Source organism: Nomia melanderi, chromosome 4 (assembly GCF_051020985.1).
Source record: "Nomia melanderi isolate GNS246 chromosome 4, iyNomMela1, whole genome shotgun sequence".
Taxonomy (NCBI): domain Eukaryota; kingdom Metazoa; phylum Arthropoda; class Insecta; order Hymenoptera; family Halictidae; genus Nomia; species Nomia melanderi.
The window spans coordinates 16,061,554-16,084,092 of NC_135002.1; the positions used below are offsets into that span (position 1 = coordinate 16,061,554).

Here is a 22,539-nt window from a genome sequence, read left to right on the forward strand (position 1 = left end):
ATTCCTGGCTAAAACTTGATGAATTGTAAACTACATGTTACCGTGTGTTGCCTGGTGGAATTACATTTTGCTGACGTATTTGTTAGTATTTGTTGCACAAGACAAAGTGAATCTACATGAAGGAATAAGTCGAAAGATAGAAATAAAATTTTTTTATAAGAACTTCAATTTTTAATAAATCTACGTATATTGACCGTTTGTTTGATGCACCGTATATTCTGTGTCAAACACAAGCATAGCGTAAGATACAATTATGTAAACTAGGAATTGCTGCATCAAGACAAACCCAGATATCTTGCAAGAATTTTTGTGAAGTTATTGAGGTGGCAATAAACGTGGAAAAGCTCAAAGTTAGTAATAGAACAATAAAGAATTGAATAAACGTCCGTAGGCCGATAAGATCTCAGGAACTAAATTCGAGCGAAATTCTAGAAAAGAATTTATAAAATATGAAATGTCTCGAAAAATATGAAAAAACAAAAAAAGACTTTAATAAACAACAACTATTGTTCTTATTTTAATATAAGCAATCGTCACAAGAAAAATAATGACGTTAATAACACAATAAATAAATGAGGTACTAATTGGCATCTATCTCTTATAAATTATCATTTATAAATAATAGTCACATATATCTATCTTTTACATCCAGTAGTTTGAATCATGTAAGTCTGCGCGTTTCATGTTGCAAATGTGTATGATAAATAAATAGGTCTTCGGGACGCATTGGAAACATTAAAAAATATAAATGTACAAGAATAGAAATGCGAGAATTACGTCAAATAGAAACCGTAATTAATAAATGGATATTTAACACAGTACCCAAGTTCTATTTAATGGCATGTGGCATTTGACCAAAATTAAAAAATATTTCCGAAGTTGAAGCGAGTACAAATTTTTATTGTATATTTTTCACTTATTCCTTCATGTAGATTCACTTCTTTTCAAATTGTACCATCAATTCGGTAGTAATTTCAAACCGTTTTTAAATTTGTTTGAAACAGTTTTTGAATATCTCTGTGCTAATTATAAGCATTACAATAATAATTGATATACGTAACTGATTGTGATCGTCTATATTAAACTATGACTATTATAAAAATCCAAATCAATTGGTAGAGTTAAGATGTAATACTTAATACGTCTGATCTATAGTCTATTTTTTCGAAGGAGAGACCTAACATGCAGCAGTGCTGATAATAACTGTTCACCTCGTTACAATAACTTTTGACTGATAACTCTTGGATGTTCGAAGCTCGGTTGATAGTTATTATGAAAGAATTTACATCGCTTTCTTCGAAAAATAGACTATAGTACACTGTATTCAGATATTTCGAATATTTAATGTAATTATGAATAAATCGAAGTAGTGATTAGATGTTTATTGCAAACTGTATTTTTTAACGTGTTGATTGTATTGAAGTTTAGTTTACATGTAAAGCATCGAAAACTATTCAATAGTTATTTTTCTATAGTTTCTCATATTCATGTTTACCAGATGAAAATAACCCCAAAAATTGGAGATGATAACGTATTTCATGAAATATCAAGAAAAGTAGTGAAAAAAAAATTTTTATAAGAAAAAACATCTCATAAAAAATTGGTTGTTTTTTACAACGAATGAAGTGGAACGAGTAAATAAAATGTTTAATGACTCATAAATGGCAGTGGTGTAGCTAGAATGGCTTTTTTATCATTGGCATCTTTAAAATTAATTAACATTCTTTGTCAAACATCTAATTGTAACATAATTATGACTCATATTTAAATAATATTATTTTTTAAAAACACCTCAATCGTTTGTTAAAGCTGTTTAATAAATTTAATATATTTAAAATTAAATGTGATTTAATAATAAGTAAATTAATATCAAATTCTGTTGTAGTAACTGTATTTAAATAATGTTCTTTCATTTTTCACACAGTAAATAATTCGAGAGAAATGAGAAAAATATATAATCATTGCTTTGATATATACTTTGTATTAACAAATACGTGCGTTTATATATTTGTTATAATATTAGAAGTTATTAAAAAAATACTCGTTACACAGTTTTCGATGTACAATATGCGTGCCTGGCTTCAGTACAATTAACACGCAGAAATCGTACGATGTCCCAGAAAAATTCAAGTGTGCATAATATTATTAATGAAAAATGAAAATACGTGAAAAATTGTCGGGTAAGAATCGCTGTTTGCTTTGAATTATGCGTGTACGTTGTACGTATGGTCGAGCATTCAGCAGTTTGTAGTTTAACCCTTTGACAACGGCGAACGTGCAATGGAAAGATAACTGTGATGTTGACTAGAATACAAGCGATTATATAAATTGTCGTACATCAATGATTAAAAAGTACTTATCTAGTCATATTAACGTTTCACCTATCGGAGGTCATTTAATGGCGTTTTAAGAATCAGTAATTAATCAGTAAAGAATCAATAATTAATAAGGTAAAAGGAAGAAGAACTAAGGGATTATTTTAATTGATTTTTCAGTAACTATACCAATTAAAATTGGGTACCAGTTTCGAAGAACGTAGTCTGATCATTTCTTCTGCGATTACTATTTAAGAAAAATAAAATTTTTTTTTATATATTATAGTAATTCTGAAACCTATTTGTAAATCTTCGATAGGTAAAGTGTCAAATTATATATGAGACATTCATAAGTCAAGGCGATTAACTTCATTTCTTTTAGTTTTAGTGCCAAAAAACTTATTGGTTTTATATGTATATAATTATGTCGAATTTTTCTATTTTTCATTTTGTTGAGGTAATCGCTTTGGTAAATGATAACTAATATAAAAAATATAAAATAAAAAAGATACGAAGCCTAACGTCAAGGGGTGAAATAGCGCATCATGGAAGTCGAATTTTCCATTTTTAACTGTCACTGTCTGGAACAAGAAACTTCGATTTCCAAAATGATAAAGAGCTTCGATTTATATTTAAGTAAGGAGCATGCATATTCCGAGATGTCTCAAATTTTTATATAATACGTACATATAAGTATCATTTTTATGAAGTGTTAATTAAAAAATAAATTCTATTCTTGAAACAGTTAAATGGAATAAAATAAGTGTTTTTATTTCTATTCTGTTGTTCCAGTATTGTTTTTGCAAATATTTGATAATAATAAATAGACTGCACATTTGTAAATATAAAAACAAGTTTTTAAGAATATAATCAGAAAAATGGAATAGGAAATTGGTTTTCGTAGAAAATATTCTAAAAACCACTACACTTTAAATATTTTATATATATTTTTTATATTTTGCTATTCAAAATATTCGATCATTATAAATTACTTTTCACGTGAGAACATTTTTTTTAATGTAAGCAATGTGGTATACTTAATTAAGATATATCTTAATCATGTGAGGTTTGTTTTAAACGTGTACTAAGTATGTCTAATAAAATTTTAATCGTTAGTATGAAATTAAAACGTGATCGATCATACATAATATTATTTGTTTAAATATCGTAAAATGTGACTTGAAAGTCTGAAGTTGATAAATGAATATACAATTGACGCATCATTAATCATTTGCATTAAAAATATTATATAGTTATGTTGACATGCTTCATTCCGAATGATTATTTTGTTGTTGCTGCATAAATTACATGTAAAAATTATGGGATATAATTATGTGTACAAATTTAAAAATTGATTTTTCTAGTAACATTTGTTACGAATTTGAATTTTGTTATGATTTAAAGGATGCAAGAAGGTTAAAAGTGAAATTATTAAGAAAAATATTCAGCTTTCAATTTTGTTTCGTTAATATGTTTCGCTGTTCGTTTGTGACGTTAATAATTTCGTATTTGGCATGCAGACAACAAAGTAACCATTCAAATTTTTATTAGGATAAATTATAATAATAGTTATAATTATTTTGTTTGTTAGATGTTTAAAAAAATGTCTTAGAAAGTATAGGTTGCATTTAATAAAATATCGTCATCACAAAAACTTATTACTGAAACAAGTTACCTATAGCGAGCCCATTAAATCAAGTTTTTTAATTTTAGAAGATTTTTGTGAATGCTGGTTTAGCAGCCAATGTGTTAACAATAAGAAAATCAGGAAAGGAATAAACAAACACGTCATTTCTAGACCATTATAACAATATTTTTTTAAATTCACGCATAAATCGTTACATGATATTAACACCTTATCTGTGGATGACGCCATGTGGCGTCATATCGAATACCATTATCTGTTATGGTTGACATCATTATGCATATGAACGTCGTCTGCAATAATCAACATATTTTACCTCAGTTTCAGTTAGGGATTGCAAAATTACTGGTAATACCGAAAAAAATCTTTATTACCTAAAATTAATTCTTAATTAATTAATTCTAATCCACAAATAATTAACTTTGTGTTTACCTATACTTCACAGATACGTACATTAATTTTGTTTATTAATAATTTTGTATACGTGTTTCTACACAAATTCAGATCATTCGAAAATCTGTTAAAAAAATATTTATTTTTCTATTAACCCTTCGTATTCAACTATATTTTTCTTAACAAAATTTCATTATTTTTATTTTCAACTGAGATAAAGGTATATATTGTATAAATTAACAGGCAGAACCATTTTATTTCGATGTTACATGTGTAAATACATTATACAAAACTTAATATTGAATTTTAAAATTTATTACTTTCCTGGGTCAAGTTAAATGGTGACTGAAAGGCGTCTATCGAGTGCAAAGGGTTAAATAAAGGCATTTATAGAAAATTGGTATCTATATTTTCTTCTTAGTTTGGCGGTAAGAAATCGACGTTATAACATCGTCAATAGCTGTCAAATCTACTTTTGCATTGAAATCTACATCTTAGTAGATTTTTTATTGAAGAGGGTAAATGGTATTTTCAATATACGAGGTCCTCAAGAGTTGTACGTAACGCACGCACACGTACATACTACAAGTGTCAACACGTATTACGCAGTGCAATCATCCTGTTCGAGAGTGGCCGCAGCATCACATACACACGCACCGCGATTATCCCATTGACAAATGTTCACGAGTATTGCATGCATCACGAGTGTCCCGTTTACAAATGTTAATTCTACATCCTGTGCGTTAAATACAAACGGAATCGTTATCCCATTTTCAAGTATATTTCAATTGAAACGTGCAAGCCGAGGATTACAAGCAGGGATTGAAATCGTTTAGAAAATAATTCTTAAAATGATAGATTCAAACTGTTATATTATAGAAAATGGATTAAGTCATACGTTTTTAGTTTCGAGATATGTAACCCTTTAAAACCCATGAAATTAGAATTTGGAATTAAAAATGCAGTTTTGTTGATAATCAAATCTTAATACCCTAAAAATTATAGACATGATCTAGTATTTAACAATAAAATATTGATTACATTCGTGCATATTTTGATGACACCACCAATCAGTCTGTGATTATGATTTTAAATTGAGACCAGTAGGCTGCATAAATAAAACAGAAGATCGTTTCAGAGTGAAACCATGGGGCAGGACGGGGTTAAATATTTATTTGGGTAGATTAAAAAATATTTCTACACTATGTAAGAAAATATTTTAGAATATATTTAGTCTTGAAAAATGAGAATTTATTATTGTGTTGTAACGTTGTGTGTAACTTATAAAGAAATATGATTTTTGATATTTGAAATGATGGGCCACTTTCAAAATTAAAGACACATATGTCAGTTCTGACAAAATAACTGTAAAAATTGGGAAAATGTGCATCACTGAATATATCGGTTTCAGTTTTGGTTGTTTGAAACCGATATTATATTGCTCCTGTATTAGTTCTATATTTTGTAATTGTTATTCTTGGTTCTGTGTTGGTCATTACTAAACTGCTCTTCATGCAAATTCAACATTTTAAGAATATAATTAAAACAATAAAATCACAATAAAAAATGTTTTTTCTTCGGAAATATTATAAAAAGCACTACACTTACGATGTTTTGTATATTTTTTCGTATCGTATGCATTGTATGCAATTTTATATTTTAAAATTTCCCATAAATGCATAGAAATTCATTTGTGCAAGATATGATAAAAAAAAAGTTTGAGAACATAATTTGCAAAACGCGACAAAAGAAGTTGATTTGCAAAAATTACGAAACACGTTTACATGAAACAAAGCATAACCCAACTGAATACGGAACATGGGTAATAATATTCGACGAATTTGCAGAACAAGCAATATAGAATAATTCTAGACCCAGACAAAAATAGGACAGGTTCTCACCTCCTATTTTTCTCTAAATCCCCAGTTCATGCGGTAAAATATACATCGGTGAAACCGGGACGAGCGTGTGTACACGTCTCATCGAACACGATCGTTGCACCAAACTAAAGTACACCCAATCTGCGGTTGCAGAACATCACTTGACCACGGGACACATGATCAAGTTCGAAGAGACGAAGATATTGTCGAGATGCAAGAACTACTTCCCGCGCAAATATAGGAAATCTATTAAAATCCTAAAACACTCTAATAACATAAACAGGGACACAGGATATCAACCGAATCTCATTTGGCACTGTCTCCTCCCGTTTTTTAATTGTTCAGCTGAACAATTAAGACAACTGGTGACCATTGATTCGGAACATGAACAGGGTAGATATTTAAAGAGACTCTTCCCTGGTACACATCAGTATCAGTGTGCCTTTAGCCCCCTGATGAAGCCAGCTGCAATGTTGGCGAAACTTTGGGAACAAATTCCTACTGGACACGGCTCTCACCCGAAAGCCAAAAATGAATGTAATATTCCAGGCCGTGAAAGCATTAAAGCTTCAATATAGAATAATATTCCCAAATCTCGCATTCTAAAATCGCATGTATCACGATTCTCAAACTATGTCCCCTAATTATTTCATTATACCTTGCATATCCGTCAAGTGCGTTCCAGGTCAACATGTTCTGTTCAAATATATATCTTTTTCATACTAATACATGCTTTTTTGAAGCCTGTAAGGCAATAGTGTTATAAAGTCAATTTAAAAGACGAAGTTATATAATTGTCCGTACACACATTTATTGTCAGATTATAATTTCTAAAATTAATCACACGACAGATGGCCATAGGTAATCTTGATATCCAACATCTAAAATTAGTTAAAGCTTTTGATACAAGGAGTGACAGATACTTACGAGAAGACCTTATGATCCATTTAGGCTTCTTTTTCCAATGAATAAAGACCCAGTAGACAGGTATTCCAGATAAGATGATTATCACTCCGATACCTACCTCCCAGGGCGATACGTAGCACGGAACTGTTACTAAGAACGCGCAGATAATGAAAAATATGATCGGCAATACAATCGAGACCTGTGAACAGTGAAAGAGAAGAAGCAGATGTTAGTGTATTATTTCTTTCAAGTAATCATAAAGAAGAAATATAAATGAAATAAGTTTATTTAATGTTCCTTTATAAAAAGTGTATGGAATTAAATGATTGTCTGTTGATAGCTGGTATTTATGTAAAGAAAATTCTTTTTAAGTATATATATGAAATTTATTTCTCCCGAAAGCAATTCCTTTGCTTGAAAATCGACAAGAAACTAAATTAAAAATTTGCAGAAATATATATTTTTATATTATATTTCACATATATGTGTAAACTATGAATTCATATAATCTACAGTATAACATTACAACACACAGAATTAGTTTGCAATTTAATCATTGAATTTAAAAAAGATAAGCAATGTAATTTAGTCAAGTATGACGAATTACAGCCTAATAAGAAGAATATCGTAGAGTTCATTGTAAAACAACGATCCAAGTTGAAATTTAAATAATCCATTGTTTTTAGATTATTGAAAGTATAATAAAAGAAAAGAAAAACGTGGATAGGCCTAAGACAATCTATAAAATTATTTAAAAGTGGAAAAAAAGTAATTAATCTTGAATATATAAATAGATAATTAAGATTTTGCGTGATATAGGATGTACATACTATGTGCGCCTCATACTAGTGATTTACACGCCAGCATGTATCACTGGTGGTACACGACTAATTTATAACACTAAAATAAATAAATGTTAATAAGTAAATTATTTCTCAGATTATTTATTAACATTTACCCACACTTAGTAATTGAAGTAAAGAAACTCGACACGTAACAAAAGAATGCACTCCAACAGCATTTTTCCAAACATTGTTATTATTACAGCTTATGATTAAACACGTTTGCTTTTGTCATATCTGTTTTGTAGAATTGTAAGATATGTATTACATATGTTCATGTTTTGAGTCATACAAAATTATAAATTTGGTTTAAAACATTTTTAGTGATAAAAGATTATTATGATAATGATTCACTTTTCATTTTTTTTGTTTTCATCACATAATTATTAAAGTGAATTATTACTCAACAATTATCAATCAATTAATAAAAAATATTTACTTTTTAATGATTTTGTGTAAATTAATTACTCGCTGAAAGAGGTAATAATAATAAATACAAAAAGCACGTTAGTTACATTATTGATATATATTCATCATATACGATTATGCAATTAATGTAATAAGCAAAGCGTACGAATAATTCAATCCCTCACTTTGAATGTCTGCTACGTCTGAATTATTAGACAAGTACTAAAATCTCGATGGAATTCGTATTTTATAACGTATCACTTTTTTAATTCCTAGACTTTAACTTTTTATTGCATTCCGTTTCCAATCGGAAACTTAATTTTAAATGTTAATTTTCTCTCATCTCATTTTTAATACTAATTTAGTATTCCTCAATACGATACACGTAACCAATCAAAACTATAAACAAAGCACATAGTGAACAACATCTCTTGTTCCTATGCCGTCCCGAGTGCCAACTCTGGTGCAATGAACGTATATGTATGAAATTCCCATATGAGAACATAAATTGCAAAAGCTATAAATAATATTGTTTATTAATATTTTCTTATTTATTTCATTACCACACCAACATTTAAAAAGAATAACAGTCACGTATTTTTGTTTAATTCTTCATAAGAATTCATGCAATAGAGGTTTAACAAGCTGCTTAGTGTTATAAAAAAGTAGATACGTACTTTTATTGGCCGTTCGCGGTCTGGACTTTTGTAGCGGAGCCAGAGGAGACCAGATACGGACAGCGTGGTGAATAGTGCCTCAACGAAGCTGACATAATTGATTAGCACGTATACATCCTTTATACTTAGAAGTGCCAGGGTGATAATGCACTAGAAACGGAAATTATATTATGGTTTAATGCTCGATCCGGAGTTCAAGTAGTACAGCGAAACAAACATTCTGAAACTATCAGGTTTGATCGTTCTTGTCTTGAATTTCTCTGGTTTCTTTTTTTGCCTGAGATACCGATCGTAGGATAAAATATCTAAGAAACGTGCAGATGGTCTTTTCAAAGAATTTCTAGTACTAAAAGTACTACACTGCTCGAAATGACTGTTTCTATATTTTCTTACAATTATTTAAATTATAGCAGTATTTATTGCACGCTTCATTGTGTTACTCCTAGAAAAATAAGTATTTACCCATATAGAGACTATATAAGTTACTTATAGTCTATAAGTAAACCAACCAATCAATAGAAACGGTCCAAATTATGCAATGGCTTTCAGAATTGTTTAATCTTGATTATATCGAAGAGAAGAATGAGTATTCATCAATTAACTCTTAAAAATGTTTTATCGAGATTTAAAAACCATCGAATAAAATTGAACGTTGAATAAGTCTCGTTATAAGATTGCGAAGAATTAATACTTTACTCACCGAAGATTTTTTAAGAAAATTTATTATTATTGTTATTATTATTATATACAGATACTGATAACAATTACCGAATCTTGATTACCTATAATAGGTGAATTATTTTGAACTAATTTTCTGTAGAGTGTTTCGTGACCAACTGATTGTGATAACAGTATTCACATATCACGAATTTGCATAACACAATAATTTTCAACAACTACTTTTTATACATATTACTATCGATCGATCTTAATTTTCGAGATATCTGCAAAAATATTTTTGTCATTCTGTATTATACTTTTAATGATGCTAGCATTATAGACAGAAGATAAATGAGACAAATTCTCAAATTCAAACAGAAACTTTCACACGCCATTATACATGTATTGTAGAATAATTAGATTAATTGTGATTTTCTTCATTTTCATATTCCAATTAGACTCTTTAAGCAAATTCTACGAAATATTTCTGAAATGAGAACAATCCAGGCAAAAATATAGTTTACATGGAATTTTAAAGATTCATTTACACATAAGCTTACAACTTTTTCTTGATCTCACACAAGAGAAAACGAGATAAATGATAACGGTGTTACTGATTAACGTATGTGAAGCAAATCTATAACGATAACACGTTTATCGGAATCAATATTTGAATGAAGAACAACCAGTTAATCCATTTGTGATAACTTGAGGGGAATTGGACGGAGCAATTTGTTGTTCTGTGGATAGATCTGGCAATATTCTCTTCATAATAATGAGAAAGGTAAAAGATTATACGAATAATATCTGACATTGTGAGATAACGCGCGTATACGTATAATAATTGCCGTAATAGAAGGAGAAAGCCTTCATCGATTAGTATCTGCCTGTCGGGAGCAATAAATTAAATCTTTGATATCGTCAATGGCTTCTTTGATGGCCAATAAACGGCAGCCTTTTCAATTGCTAGTAACTGGATTATTCAAATTTTATATGAGAACGATTGTAGCTAGTGATGGGATCGATCAAGTGTGTCGCAAGTGAAAGTAGCATTTTTTGTAATTAACAATAGAAATTCAAGATGTTAGATTATTTGCATTATTAAGTAAATACATATGTTGTGAAAGTAAAATAGCCCCGATATTTACCAAGTTTAAAGAATTTATACGTTCAAACAGTTCCAAAACTTATATGCAGGGTGTTCCGTATACTTTGTACAGATAATTAACATATTAATGACCGAAAATGTCCTTAGATATTTTTAAAAATCAATACGAAATAAACTATGTAAGTTAGACACCGCTGTATAGCCGTTTGAGTCCCAATCAGCGCAATCGCGCTGTTTAGATTTTATGTCGAAAAAATCCAATACATTTATACGCTACGGACAACTGACGGTGCGCTTACAGTCTGTCGAAATAGCGCGCTCAACTTTTCTGACGCATGTACATCGCATCACTGGTTTTTTATGTAAATAATACAAGTAATACATTTTATATTCTGTTGTTACCTTTCCAATAATTTTTACTGAAAAAACTATAAAAATAATATAAGTTTGACAATGTGAAAATAAGCGTGAATCCGTTACTTAGCAGCAGCAAACATAAATTCAAACAAGCGCTATCCCGCCGCTTGGCTTTTTCAATGACCCCTGGGACTCAAACGAATAGTTTACTACACTCTAAAATAATATTATAGAAATAGTAAAATATATACAAAATTTTCAAGTCAATATATTTTAGGTCAAGGATTATCAATATTTATTCACGTATAAGGATTTTAATATTGACAACAATTGTTTGGAGACAAAATCAGCGGTCATTAAAGTGTTAAGTATAAAATAATTAACTTTGTACAGATAATCCAATTAACACTAGAACTATGTACCAGTCAAAATGACTGGTTTCGATTTGTTTGTTTCGAAATTATTGATATCTTAAAAGCATTGAATATTCGAAATGATTTTGAAAATAGTTTCACTTGAATACTGTAATGAATATCTGAAAAGATATTGATGAAAATAATCTATTGTTACAATTTTTATACGGACTACGTATTAATCGTATTAAATGTTCGGTAGTTCTAGTGTTAAAGGATGATTCTACATGTAAAATGAAATGGAAAGGAAGAATAAAATTTGTTCTTTCAAAGCTTCAATTTTTAGAAAATCGTGTTCAAAAATTTACTTGGTACCGTACACTCAACCACGTGTCAACTTCAAACATCTCGCAACACACTTACTTTTGTCTTTATTTATATTTAAATACAACCTAGTTTAAAAATGGTAGTAACACGAATTAATAATCATGGACTGACGGTCATTTTTTCTTATTGCCGGTACGAAGTAAAAAAGGATACTAGCAGTCTCTAATGATTCTATTATTAATATTAAAAACTCTAAAATAAAAATAGAAATTAAGTATATTGTTTATAAGAGACAAAATGTTTGGCCTTGCAATGTTTAGTCTTGAATTGCTGGAAATGTCCTCGAAGTCACATACAAAGTTGAGTTCTAGGTCATTGGCATGTTTATAAATATAAATACGATTCAAAGCGCCATTGTGAAGCGAGATGCATAAAGTCAACGCGCGTAAAGCGGTTGAATAACACGTACCGAGTAAGGCTTCGAACTCTATTTTCTCGAAACGAAATTTAGAACAAAAAAATTGCTTTCTTTCTTTTTAACATATTTTTTGTTTGTGGTATAATCACCTCTCAGTCAGCTATTCATGGTATGCGAAATACATTGAGTTACTATTCATAAATCTTGTGACCTTTATATATACAGCATCAAGAAAAATTCGAAGGCTTAACGAAGAATGTTCAGTATTTTGAACAGTTCTACAATTCTGTGAAAAAAAAGTCGCAGGATAATTTACTTAAGGTTATTTTCAACTTCTGCTTGTATAGCTTTGGGTTCGTTTTTACAAAAAGGTTTTTATATTACTTAAAAAATGTAGGTGTGTAATAATTTTTTTAACATTTATACAAACGTTTCAAATTGTACAAGTTGCGAGAAAAAACGTATCATTATTTTTTTATTTGTTACATGAAGTAAAAACGAAAGAATGATGATACTATAAACGATGAAAAAATTGTTGCATACCTAAGTTCACTATGGTCTTAACAATTGAACCTTTGCAATGACTACATAGAATTTATTACTTGATTTTTTTGTCAAGTTATTGAACTTTAAATATTCGGGTTAAGCGACAAAGATTTGATAAAGGGTTAAACAACAAAGTTTAGTGACTTACAAGTGACAATCTTACAAGTTATAGCAAGTCACTATAAAAAAGAGATTTGAATTTTCAAGACTATGGTGGATATTGGTATGTAAACAATGTTTCAGTTCATTTTTTTTATTTGCTATACAATATAAAAATACTTTGGAAGAGAGAAATTGTCAAAGCAGTAAAAGTAGAAGAAATGAAAATGGGCCTAAGTGGATTGTTGTCTGATTCTTTTTACACAGTTAAAACAGTTCAAAACACTTCAAATTTTGTCATGGAGGTTTTAAACTCTTTTGTGAGTTATTTTAAATAAATGTAAAATAGGAGTATAGAAGTGTTATAAAATGATATACTATGGTTAATATAAACCAAATTTATTATGTCAACCGTTACATATACACATGTGATTCCGTCCTTGATTCGCGCTCGTGTCAATATTATTAAGCAGTGTAGTACAGCGAGTGACTCGAGAAAACAAGAAAGAGGCACTTACCAAAAAGATGAGGGACGGCATTGGCGTTAAATTTCGAACGTTGATCAGTGCAATAGCAGCAGGTAAGTGTCCATTCCGCGCTCCCACGAAAAACAACCGTGAGGATGCGAAAATCGCTCCATTTAAGGCGCCAAAAGTCGAGCAGGCCACGAAAAATGGCATTATCCAGGACATCACACCCAGCAGTTTGTCCCCAAATGTCTATGGAACAATTAATGGATGCTAAGGTAGTCTTCTTTTATTATAAAAGTCCTGTTGTGCAACACACACCAAATGTTGAAGATAAAAGAACTCCAAAGCATGTAGGATATAAAGGGGTCGATATAGCGATGGTGCTTCATTCAAAATTGAATATAAAAGAATGTAAGTCTCTATCAATAAGTAGCTCATATAGCTAAACACGCTATCTATAATGAAATGGATAGTAACTTCTGATATTAAATTAATCAACGTTGATGGAAATTATACTATGTAAATCACATGTACGAGTATATTAATAAGTTGAGAATTTTAATAATTCTACTGAAAGAATTGGTAAGCTACAAATTTCATTAATTATACTAAAAAATTGAGCAGTTATAAATCTTGATATTTCTACTGAAAAAATTAGCAAGTTACAAAATTTTAATAATTCTACTAACAAAATAAATAAATTACAAATTTTAATAATTTTACTAAAAAGATTCTTCATCCCCTTCAACTCAATTTTGATTGCATTCAATCTAGAATACACAAACACATAAAAAAAAGATATATTAATTATCAAAGAAAATCGTTTTAGAACTGTTTTCTTTTAATCCGAGAATCTAGACCACCGTGCACCGGTTGAAAATTGTTGTTTTAGAGGAATGTAGATAATTGTACCGATGCAAGGGAGACTTACCACGGCCACGGCGTTCGACGCGAGTATCTCATCTTGTTTCAACACGGCGAAATAAGCGACGTTCACCAAGACGTAAATTATCGTGACCAAAGGTAGGGATATGCAAATAGCCTTTGGCAAGTTCCTGCGAAAATAAGGACGACGATTGATAGGGAGTTAATTTCGCGTTCAGATCGTATGAAATGGGCGTACGCGTGCTACTTTTATTCATCATTTAAATATAACTCTGCAGATGTATAAAGATCCTTCACCGGACGGCCGTTTTTCCAGCGACTCGCTTAAATATAGCGTCGTGAATTTTACAAAGATCTTTGTTCCGTGTAATATCGAAATCTGACAAAAGTACGGTAAGATACGTATTATTAGGTACCGGAAAAAATTCATGCGGGTTCTTAACACTACACGATCGGTTTTAAAATTCCATTTAAAATTCTGCGTTTTGCTCCGTTCATTCAAATTTATATTAATTCCTATATTGTTCGATTAATCGATTTTGAATTTTTGTTTATTCTACTGTTCCTGTTTCCAGTAAGAAAAATGTATCGTCTCACTTGTTTACCTTTATTTTATAACTAATTATTTGACTGGTTGTGGTAGGAATAGGTATATACAATATGTCGTTATATGTAGTATTAAATCAAAATTTAAACAGAGAACGTTTTTGTAAAATAATTTTATTTTGTCTGATACCAACGGTATAAACATAATTTGTTGCTAATACCAATTTCATTTGTTAAACTAGTGAAATACTGATTGAAATCGGACCTCAATTCAGTAGTAACAAGAAAACTGCACCAAATTTTCCGCTGTATAATAGAAACAGTGTACAGCATTTATTTTATTTTATAAAGGCAGAAAATTATTTGAAATTGTAGTGCAAGATGCTTAAGCAACATAGCTCGCGTAAAACGTGTAGTTGAATAAAAGAGACAGAAGTATCCTTGAACTAAATCGAATCAATGATCGACGATAGTTGTTTATTAAGAGTCAATTTTCTATTTTGATAAACAGCACGGGAAAAATTGTATCATTATTGTTTTGTTTTGCCTATTCAACAGCTGATACAAATTTGGTATAAGTCTGATATATTGCTATGAACGATCAGCATGGATAAACATGTGTTATTAAATATGCAACGATGAAACGAAATGAGAACATTTTGAATTTTCTTACACTTCAAGACAAAGATTTCTTTGTTTTCTGAAATAAAGAAACCATTAAGACCATACTGTATTTGAATTTTTACTAACTATACTTAAAGTTATTTGTATTTTCTCCCAATGTACAACCTGTTTATATTAACATAACTAGAAAATGCTTTTTTTCAATCTGTTAATTTATCTGCATCCTTGTTAGTAATCTTAAAGCTATTGAATATTCATGTAAGGAATTCCATTAAAAGACTTGGCTTGGAATTCAAATAAATAGATTAACTTTCCAAAAATTTAATCTAAAATTTGATTATAATTTTGAAAACTAATGCGACTACGAGAAACAGGAACAGTACCAAACTTCGTTTTGTCAACAACAACTGCAGTCTACTATGAATGTATCAAGAACTTAATTAGTTGTTGAGAAGCATGTGTACATATGGGCGATTAATTATTTGCCCCGTTTGACGTTTCATATTGAAAACTTCAGTTTCATGTATGTACACTGACTTAATAATGAGATTGAACAGGTGTGCAATGCCTGATCGTTAGTTACACTTAGGCTCGATACACACTATCAGTTAGCTCTCGATCTGCTTTAGGTTCGACGAAATATTATTCAAGTTTCTATAATACACCTGTTCATGCTATAAATCTTAGTCTCCTCTCGGCTCAATCTTTATCTTTGTCCATCGAAAACAATGGACAGAGAAAGAATATTGAGAGTACTGAGAGTGGATCGATAATTTGTGTCGGGCCTTAACCCTTTCAATATTTAGCTCGTATATCGCACGGGTAAGCTGAATTCTATCGACATGTTTAACCCTTTGCAGACGAGGATTTTTTAAAGTATTAGAAACCTTTACTAGGGAAAGCTAAATTATATATTGAACTTTTAAATACTATGAAAAAAGGAACCTACGCATTCATATCTTGTTCGAATAAATAAATTATTTGCTCGCAAGTTTTTATTTCAGTTATGAAAGCTTGATATCGCCAATATGCCGACATTCGTCCTCAAAGGATTAATCCATGTGTTATACGGATAAGCTGAATTCTTCCGAAATATTTTTGTTTGTTTATTTTATATGTTTCTATATTCTATATGTGATAAAGCGTTTATTCCATTTATATGTTGTTTCGAGTATTTTCTCCTTTTACTGGATTATGAAAGGGTTAAACTGTCTCCGAAGTAAACGATTATTGGAAGATTACAAACAATAGATGATATAATTACTTGTACGGTTCCTTTAGTTCCTCGGTAACGAAGTTCAGGTAATTCCAACCTGAATAAGAAAATAGGCCCGAGTAAACGGCCAGGGCGATGTAGCCAGGCTGCGTGTTGGTGCCAGCCATGGGATCCTGGAAGTTTTCCGTGTGACCCATGCAGAGCCACCAGAACCCAGCTGCGATGATGATCACAAGCGCAAAGATCTTGGTTGCGGTGAATATATCCTGCACTCTTGTCGCCCATTTCACGTTATAACAATTGATGGCTGTCAGTATACCTGCGGACAAGAATCTTTTCATATTTTACCTGTTAACTGAAACCGAATATAGATATTTCGAGGCAACGATGCACACTCTCGTCCGTAAGTATATATAGTTACATTCTTTGAATTAAAAAAAATTGAAGAAAGGTTAATAACTTGTTGGTGAATGTCAACGTTCAGTTCTTTCAAAACTTATCCATAAATACAATTATATTTCCTGCATTAGAAATGAATTTGAGAAAAGAATAATAAATTCCTGGTGGATAATAAAGTTGAGTTATTTAAAAATCGCCCATGAATATAATTACATATTCCGAATTAGAAATAAATTTGAGAAACCATTAATGAATTTTCGGTGATGATGCATATCGAAGTTGAGCTTCCTCAATACTTGTTCATAAGTATTAACAAATATATTTCTTGAAGTAGAAAATTGAAAAATCATTTATAAGTTCTTAGTAATGTTGGATACCAAAATTGAGCACAATTTCATTCTAATACATTATTTATCTCGCTTAAGGCCATATCCTTCGATAGTCTACGAGAGAGATTGTGTATACGTACTATGTAACTGAATAGTAATACTAATTCACGGTCGTTTCATTGACTGGCGACTGAATTCTGTTTTGTCGACGGAATTGAAGGCTCGCTAATACTAGTTTGCGCGATAAAATAGTAAGAACAGTTAGTAACAGAACAGTATATTGAAGTAGTAAAATATATGTCTGTAAATTTCGCATATTGAGATCACAATTCATCACACCGTTTCAAGTAAAATTCAGATTCCGACCTTGCTGTTCTTTGGGTCCCTTTTCAAAATTATTGCCATTAATATCGTCGCTTTTTATTTATTCGTGATTTTACTAGTTTAAAATGCTTTTATATCTGAAAGATACGTAATTAAATGTTTGCTAATATTGAATTAAGGACCATAACAGCATTAAAAAACAGAATATTGATTCTATCTCTGGTGAAACGTAACGTTTAAGAACATTTTACTGCAGTGGTAATTAATTATTATTAAGCTGATGTCCGAGAATATTTTTAAAAGAAAATTATTAAACATGATAATTTGAAAAGTCATTTTTTGTGGATTTATTAATATTTATTTGAAAAATATGCAGCTGTTTTAAAAATAAAAATGTAGATTTAATCCCAACCTATATCAGTTTTAAAAGAGCATACTGAAAATATTGTTGGGAAATAGCAATAAACAAGATTGTTAATTCGAAAAAATGTAGTTGTTATCTAAACTAAAATAAAAAGCTGTAGAAAAATTGTGTTTTGTAAATATTGTATAAGTTTTAGTTCAAACAATAAGACCATATTTATTGAATACATCTGCAAACTGTCAAGTCAACTATCAGTCAACTATGAAAATATTTCGAGAAAAATACATTTAAAATTTTACGCCTAGTTTTATACCACATTAAAAGTGAAATATGATATTTATAACCAATAAACTATTTCTGAGCCATACAGTACTTTTTCTATTTCTTTGTAGAAAGCTTTTGCTTCATTTCTCGCTTGTTCGCGTTTTCTCTCGACACCCAATTCTCTTAGTGCCACGTTCAACATTAAAACTTGTAGCAATAAATTGACTTACTGTCGATTTAAACGTGTTAAAATTGCAGGAACATTGTCCGTTAAAAATTGCTAAAGCTAAATAATTACAGTCAACCTTCGGTTATCACGGTTAATTAGTGTCGTATTATACTAGGTTTAAAATTAGAAGTCATACAAATGCAATGATTTTTGTTTCGTGTTATTGAAAACCGTATTTGAATTCTCCAGATCAATACATAAAACAAACCGTGCAATTGAAGTACCGTATTATGCAATTATCTAATAATATACTTGTTGCAATTTATAATTCATAAAAGCAAAGAAAAAATTCGACATTCTTCATTTGGATAATAAGTTTTGACATCTGTATCAAATACGCACTGTATAGACGTAAGTACAGGGCTGCTCTCACGTCTTGAGCAAAGTCCATCAAGTTGTTCTCTCAAAATGCAGAGGGGCAAAGAGAAGACATCTACTCACGATAAACAGTTCCATAGTTATAGCAAAGTTAACGCCTTGGTTTCAATTCATTTTTATTATTGTCTTAGTCGAGTAAACGAAGAACGCAAATGACACAGAATACGAAAAAGTGAAATACAGCGGAGCCCCGAGTTACATCCTCTCGATTTACGTTGTCCCTACATAACGCGGTAGTACGTTGTTTTTAGTTAATATTCCTCGGTCCATGTTTTGACAAAAACAACTGTGAGGACGATTGTTACAGATAAAGAATGTATTTTAATGGCAATAAAAGAAGGCCATCCAGTATGTTCCAGTATTATTCGTGAACATCGTGATCTTTTCGGTTCCTTGTAAACATTCGTTAAATGTAATCTCTTCTAGCAGTTTTATACATTTAAAAGAAAATGCATCTCCTAATATGATAAATACATATACAAATATGTATGTCGCATGCATGCATGCCTACATGTCTACCCTGTGTACCTCGACTTACATCACCCACTCCGGAACCAATCACAACGTAAGTCCGGGGCCTTATTATAAAAATAAGAAATTGACGCCAATGTTTATTCTCTATCGTTATATCTTATTATCCTTGTTCCTCGGCATTTTTAGCTTAATGGACCTTACTCAAGACATGAAAGCTGCACTGTACTATCCATTTTTAACGAAAATGTTAACGGGACATTACAGGAACAAGAGGGGTTTCTCTCTAGGTCAAAGATGTCTAACTTACTTCCTTCACGCTAGTAACTCGGAAACAGTGTTCCCCCACTACTTCTAGTCAAAGAGTTGCCAATGCTGTGCCTGTGAGCAATTCTATGTTTTAAATCGCTTAATACAAACAGGTAAAAGAGTAGGTATGGAGAAGGTAACTTTTCGTGAGAGGAGTGTCACTATAGTGTCTGCGGACATCCAGTTAGTCACCCTTGCTGTAGGCGTTGTTGTTTATAACTTCCATTGGTTATGTGTAACCGCATTGAAAATGAAACGAAAACAGATGAAAACTGGCCAGTTAGATTGGCATTCCTTTTATTAAGATTCTCGTTAGAGACGCAGAAAAGGTCCTTTGCGAACTAGAGCTGTCTTCAGATCTCACGAAGCAGACAGTGAGTCACGCAAAGAACCAATGCCATAAAAGAGTTGAGACGATGATGCCGTGCGAGTGAGTTTAAGCGAGGCTCACAGAGAGGGGATTTAATTGAGAAAGAATCGCGTTGCTACGATATTCGTCAAGGTGTCTCGCTCACGGATTACGCCACCGCGAGACCCCAACTCTTAGAGAATATGGCTCGCTGAGCATGTCGATCCTGCTCTTGTATTTGCCTCCTTTAATTCTGTGCACTAGATAATATTTCTCTTACATGCTACTCTACTCTTTAGTAGAGTCTAATGTTCCTGACAAAATATCTGACAGTCAATATCTTATTTTCATGAATTCAGTGTTGTTCTAAAATTAACGGAGTAGTTATGTACAGTTAGGCTAAAATGTGTCGGTTGTTTTAGAACAATACTAAATTCATGAAAGTACAACACTGAAATTTGATTTAATTCATACCGCTGGGTACTATCCATTTAGTTGAAATCAATTAGAACTAAAGTGGTTGGTGAAACCGAACTCCTCTGATAATCGAATGATAGATAATTGATGTTTTATTATGTTATATAAGGTCAAGGCATACTAAAGGGGGGTAGTAGCCTGTCCTGAAGCACTAGATACTTTATAAATTTTGTTAAATTATTTATAAAATGAGGAAAATGCAATAAATGGTGCATATAGTCATATAACATTTTTTATTAACTATATTAGTGATTTACTTTTTATAGTATTGTCATGTATTTGAAGATCACCCTAGATACTTAAACCTTTTATGAATACAGTGGAGTCCCGATTATTCGAGGTAATATAGACCGTATCCGATAAAACGAAAGGGTTAATAGATGCTTCTAAATTTTATAATGAAATTATAAAAAGTATGTTGATAATATAATATTATGTATTGAATTTTAAATAATTACATATTCTTTCCTTCACCTATTGTGTTGCGTAGGCGTCTTAATAAATGAAATGTAGGATAGGATAAAGTTGATTCGATAACAACTACATAGACCATTACAATGTGATATTTTCAAAGTTCCTAGGATAACACGGAGTACGTTTAAACAAGACTCAGATAACGGAAACTTTGGATCTACTTCGATTACAATCTATAGCCTATGATCATTTTTTGTCTATAGTTATCTTTTCAGTTCCCTTGATAACCGAGATACGTTAAATGCTTAATACAATCGGCTATTTACATCTTCTGTATTTGAAGTGAGAGTAAATAGGTATATGCTACTTGTAAAAGGTTCGAGTATTTCTAACACTAAATTACTTATTTTTGAAATTTATACGTATTAACCAGTTAACTGCGTTTAATGAGTATATACGTCATCTTAAAAATTCTTCTTTGTTTTGCTTTGATCTTTCATTAAAGTATAACCTACGCGCATTGGTTCTGTGTTTGACGAGTATACGCTTCATGTTTTGATTTTATTGCACGCAAAACGAGAGATTTTTTAAACTAAATTCCACAGTAAACGGGTTAATTCTACAGTTCGAAATCAACCTTTATAAGATGATTACATGGGAAATGCATTTATTGAAATTTTATTATCTCTAAGTAATAATTAAACACTACAAAATGATAGTTAATTATTTATCTAAAAGTGACTCAAGTTCATATTATAATAATTTGAAAGAAACACAAAGAAATGTTCCATTTTATTTTGAGCTCAAATTTATTTTGAAGATAATCAATTGGTAATAGCAAAATAGTTTTTTACTTTGATGAGTGCGTAATGAATACCATTGATTTTTATTAAATTAATTTAAACATATTCATTGTGAATCTCACTCTTCACTATTCGGTAAGGGGTTAATCCCATCACTAATGATTGCATATTGTACGAAACTAGGCTATCAGAAATAGATATCAACGAAATAAACTATTAACACTTCACTTAAATAAAATCATAATTCATAGTCTAATATGTATATAAATAATTTTCTAAGAATACAGTGTACTTCCCTGTTTTTCTGTTACTATGAATCACTATGGAAAGTACGTACGAGAAGATTACGAAAGACTCACAAACTCATAAACAACTCACTTCTTCGTATATCATGAAATGTTTATAAACACTACACGAAAGGTTAAATATTAATAACGAATGATAATAATGTATCAATAACACTGGAAATAGTAGAATGGCGTAGTATATGTAGTATTCTTCATTAATAAGGTCGTTCAAGGTTGTTTTAAACAGAACATCTCTTTATTGTTTTTATTTATTAGGAAAATAAATAATAAGTTCAAAATATTTTACTTTTAAAAAGAATTCAAAGTGATTAGTAGGACAATACGTATTGTTGCGATACATCGAACTGACGAGGTTGAATTGAACTAGAAAGGACGTATCGAACCAAAGACTATATCGTACAACATTTGTAAAAAATTGTAAATGGAATAGTAAAAAGAACGTTCAG

At 30.6% G+C, this 22,539-nt stretch overlaps 1 protein-coding gene across 1 annotated transcript in view; it reads right to left on the reverse strand.

The window, feature by feature from the left end:
* Positions 1–22,539, reverse strand: part of mnd (L-type amino acid transporter minidiscs) — a 43,755-nt gene that overhangs the window by 5,179 nt on the left and 16,037 nt on the right. Inside the window, exons 4-8 of the mRNA XM_031972831.2 lie at positions 16,724–16,994; positions 14,336–14,459; positions 13,453–13,653; positions 9,067–9,216; positions 7,161–7,338 (exon numbers count right to left, since the gene is read on the reverse strand). Coding sequence (XP_031828691.1) covers positions 7,161–7,338; positions 9,067–9,216; positions 13,453–13,653; positions 14,336–14,459; positions 16,724–16,994 — 924 coding nt within the window. The remainder of the gene's footprint in view (positions 1–7,160; positions 7,339–9,066; positions 9,217–13,452; positions 13,654–14,335; positions 14,460–16,723; positions 16,995–22,539) is intronic.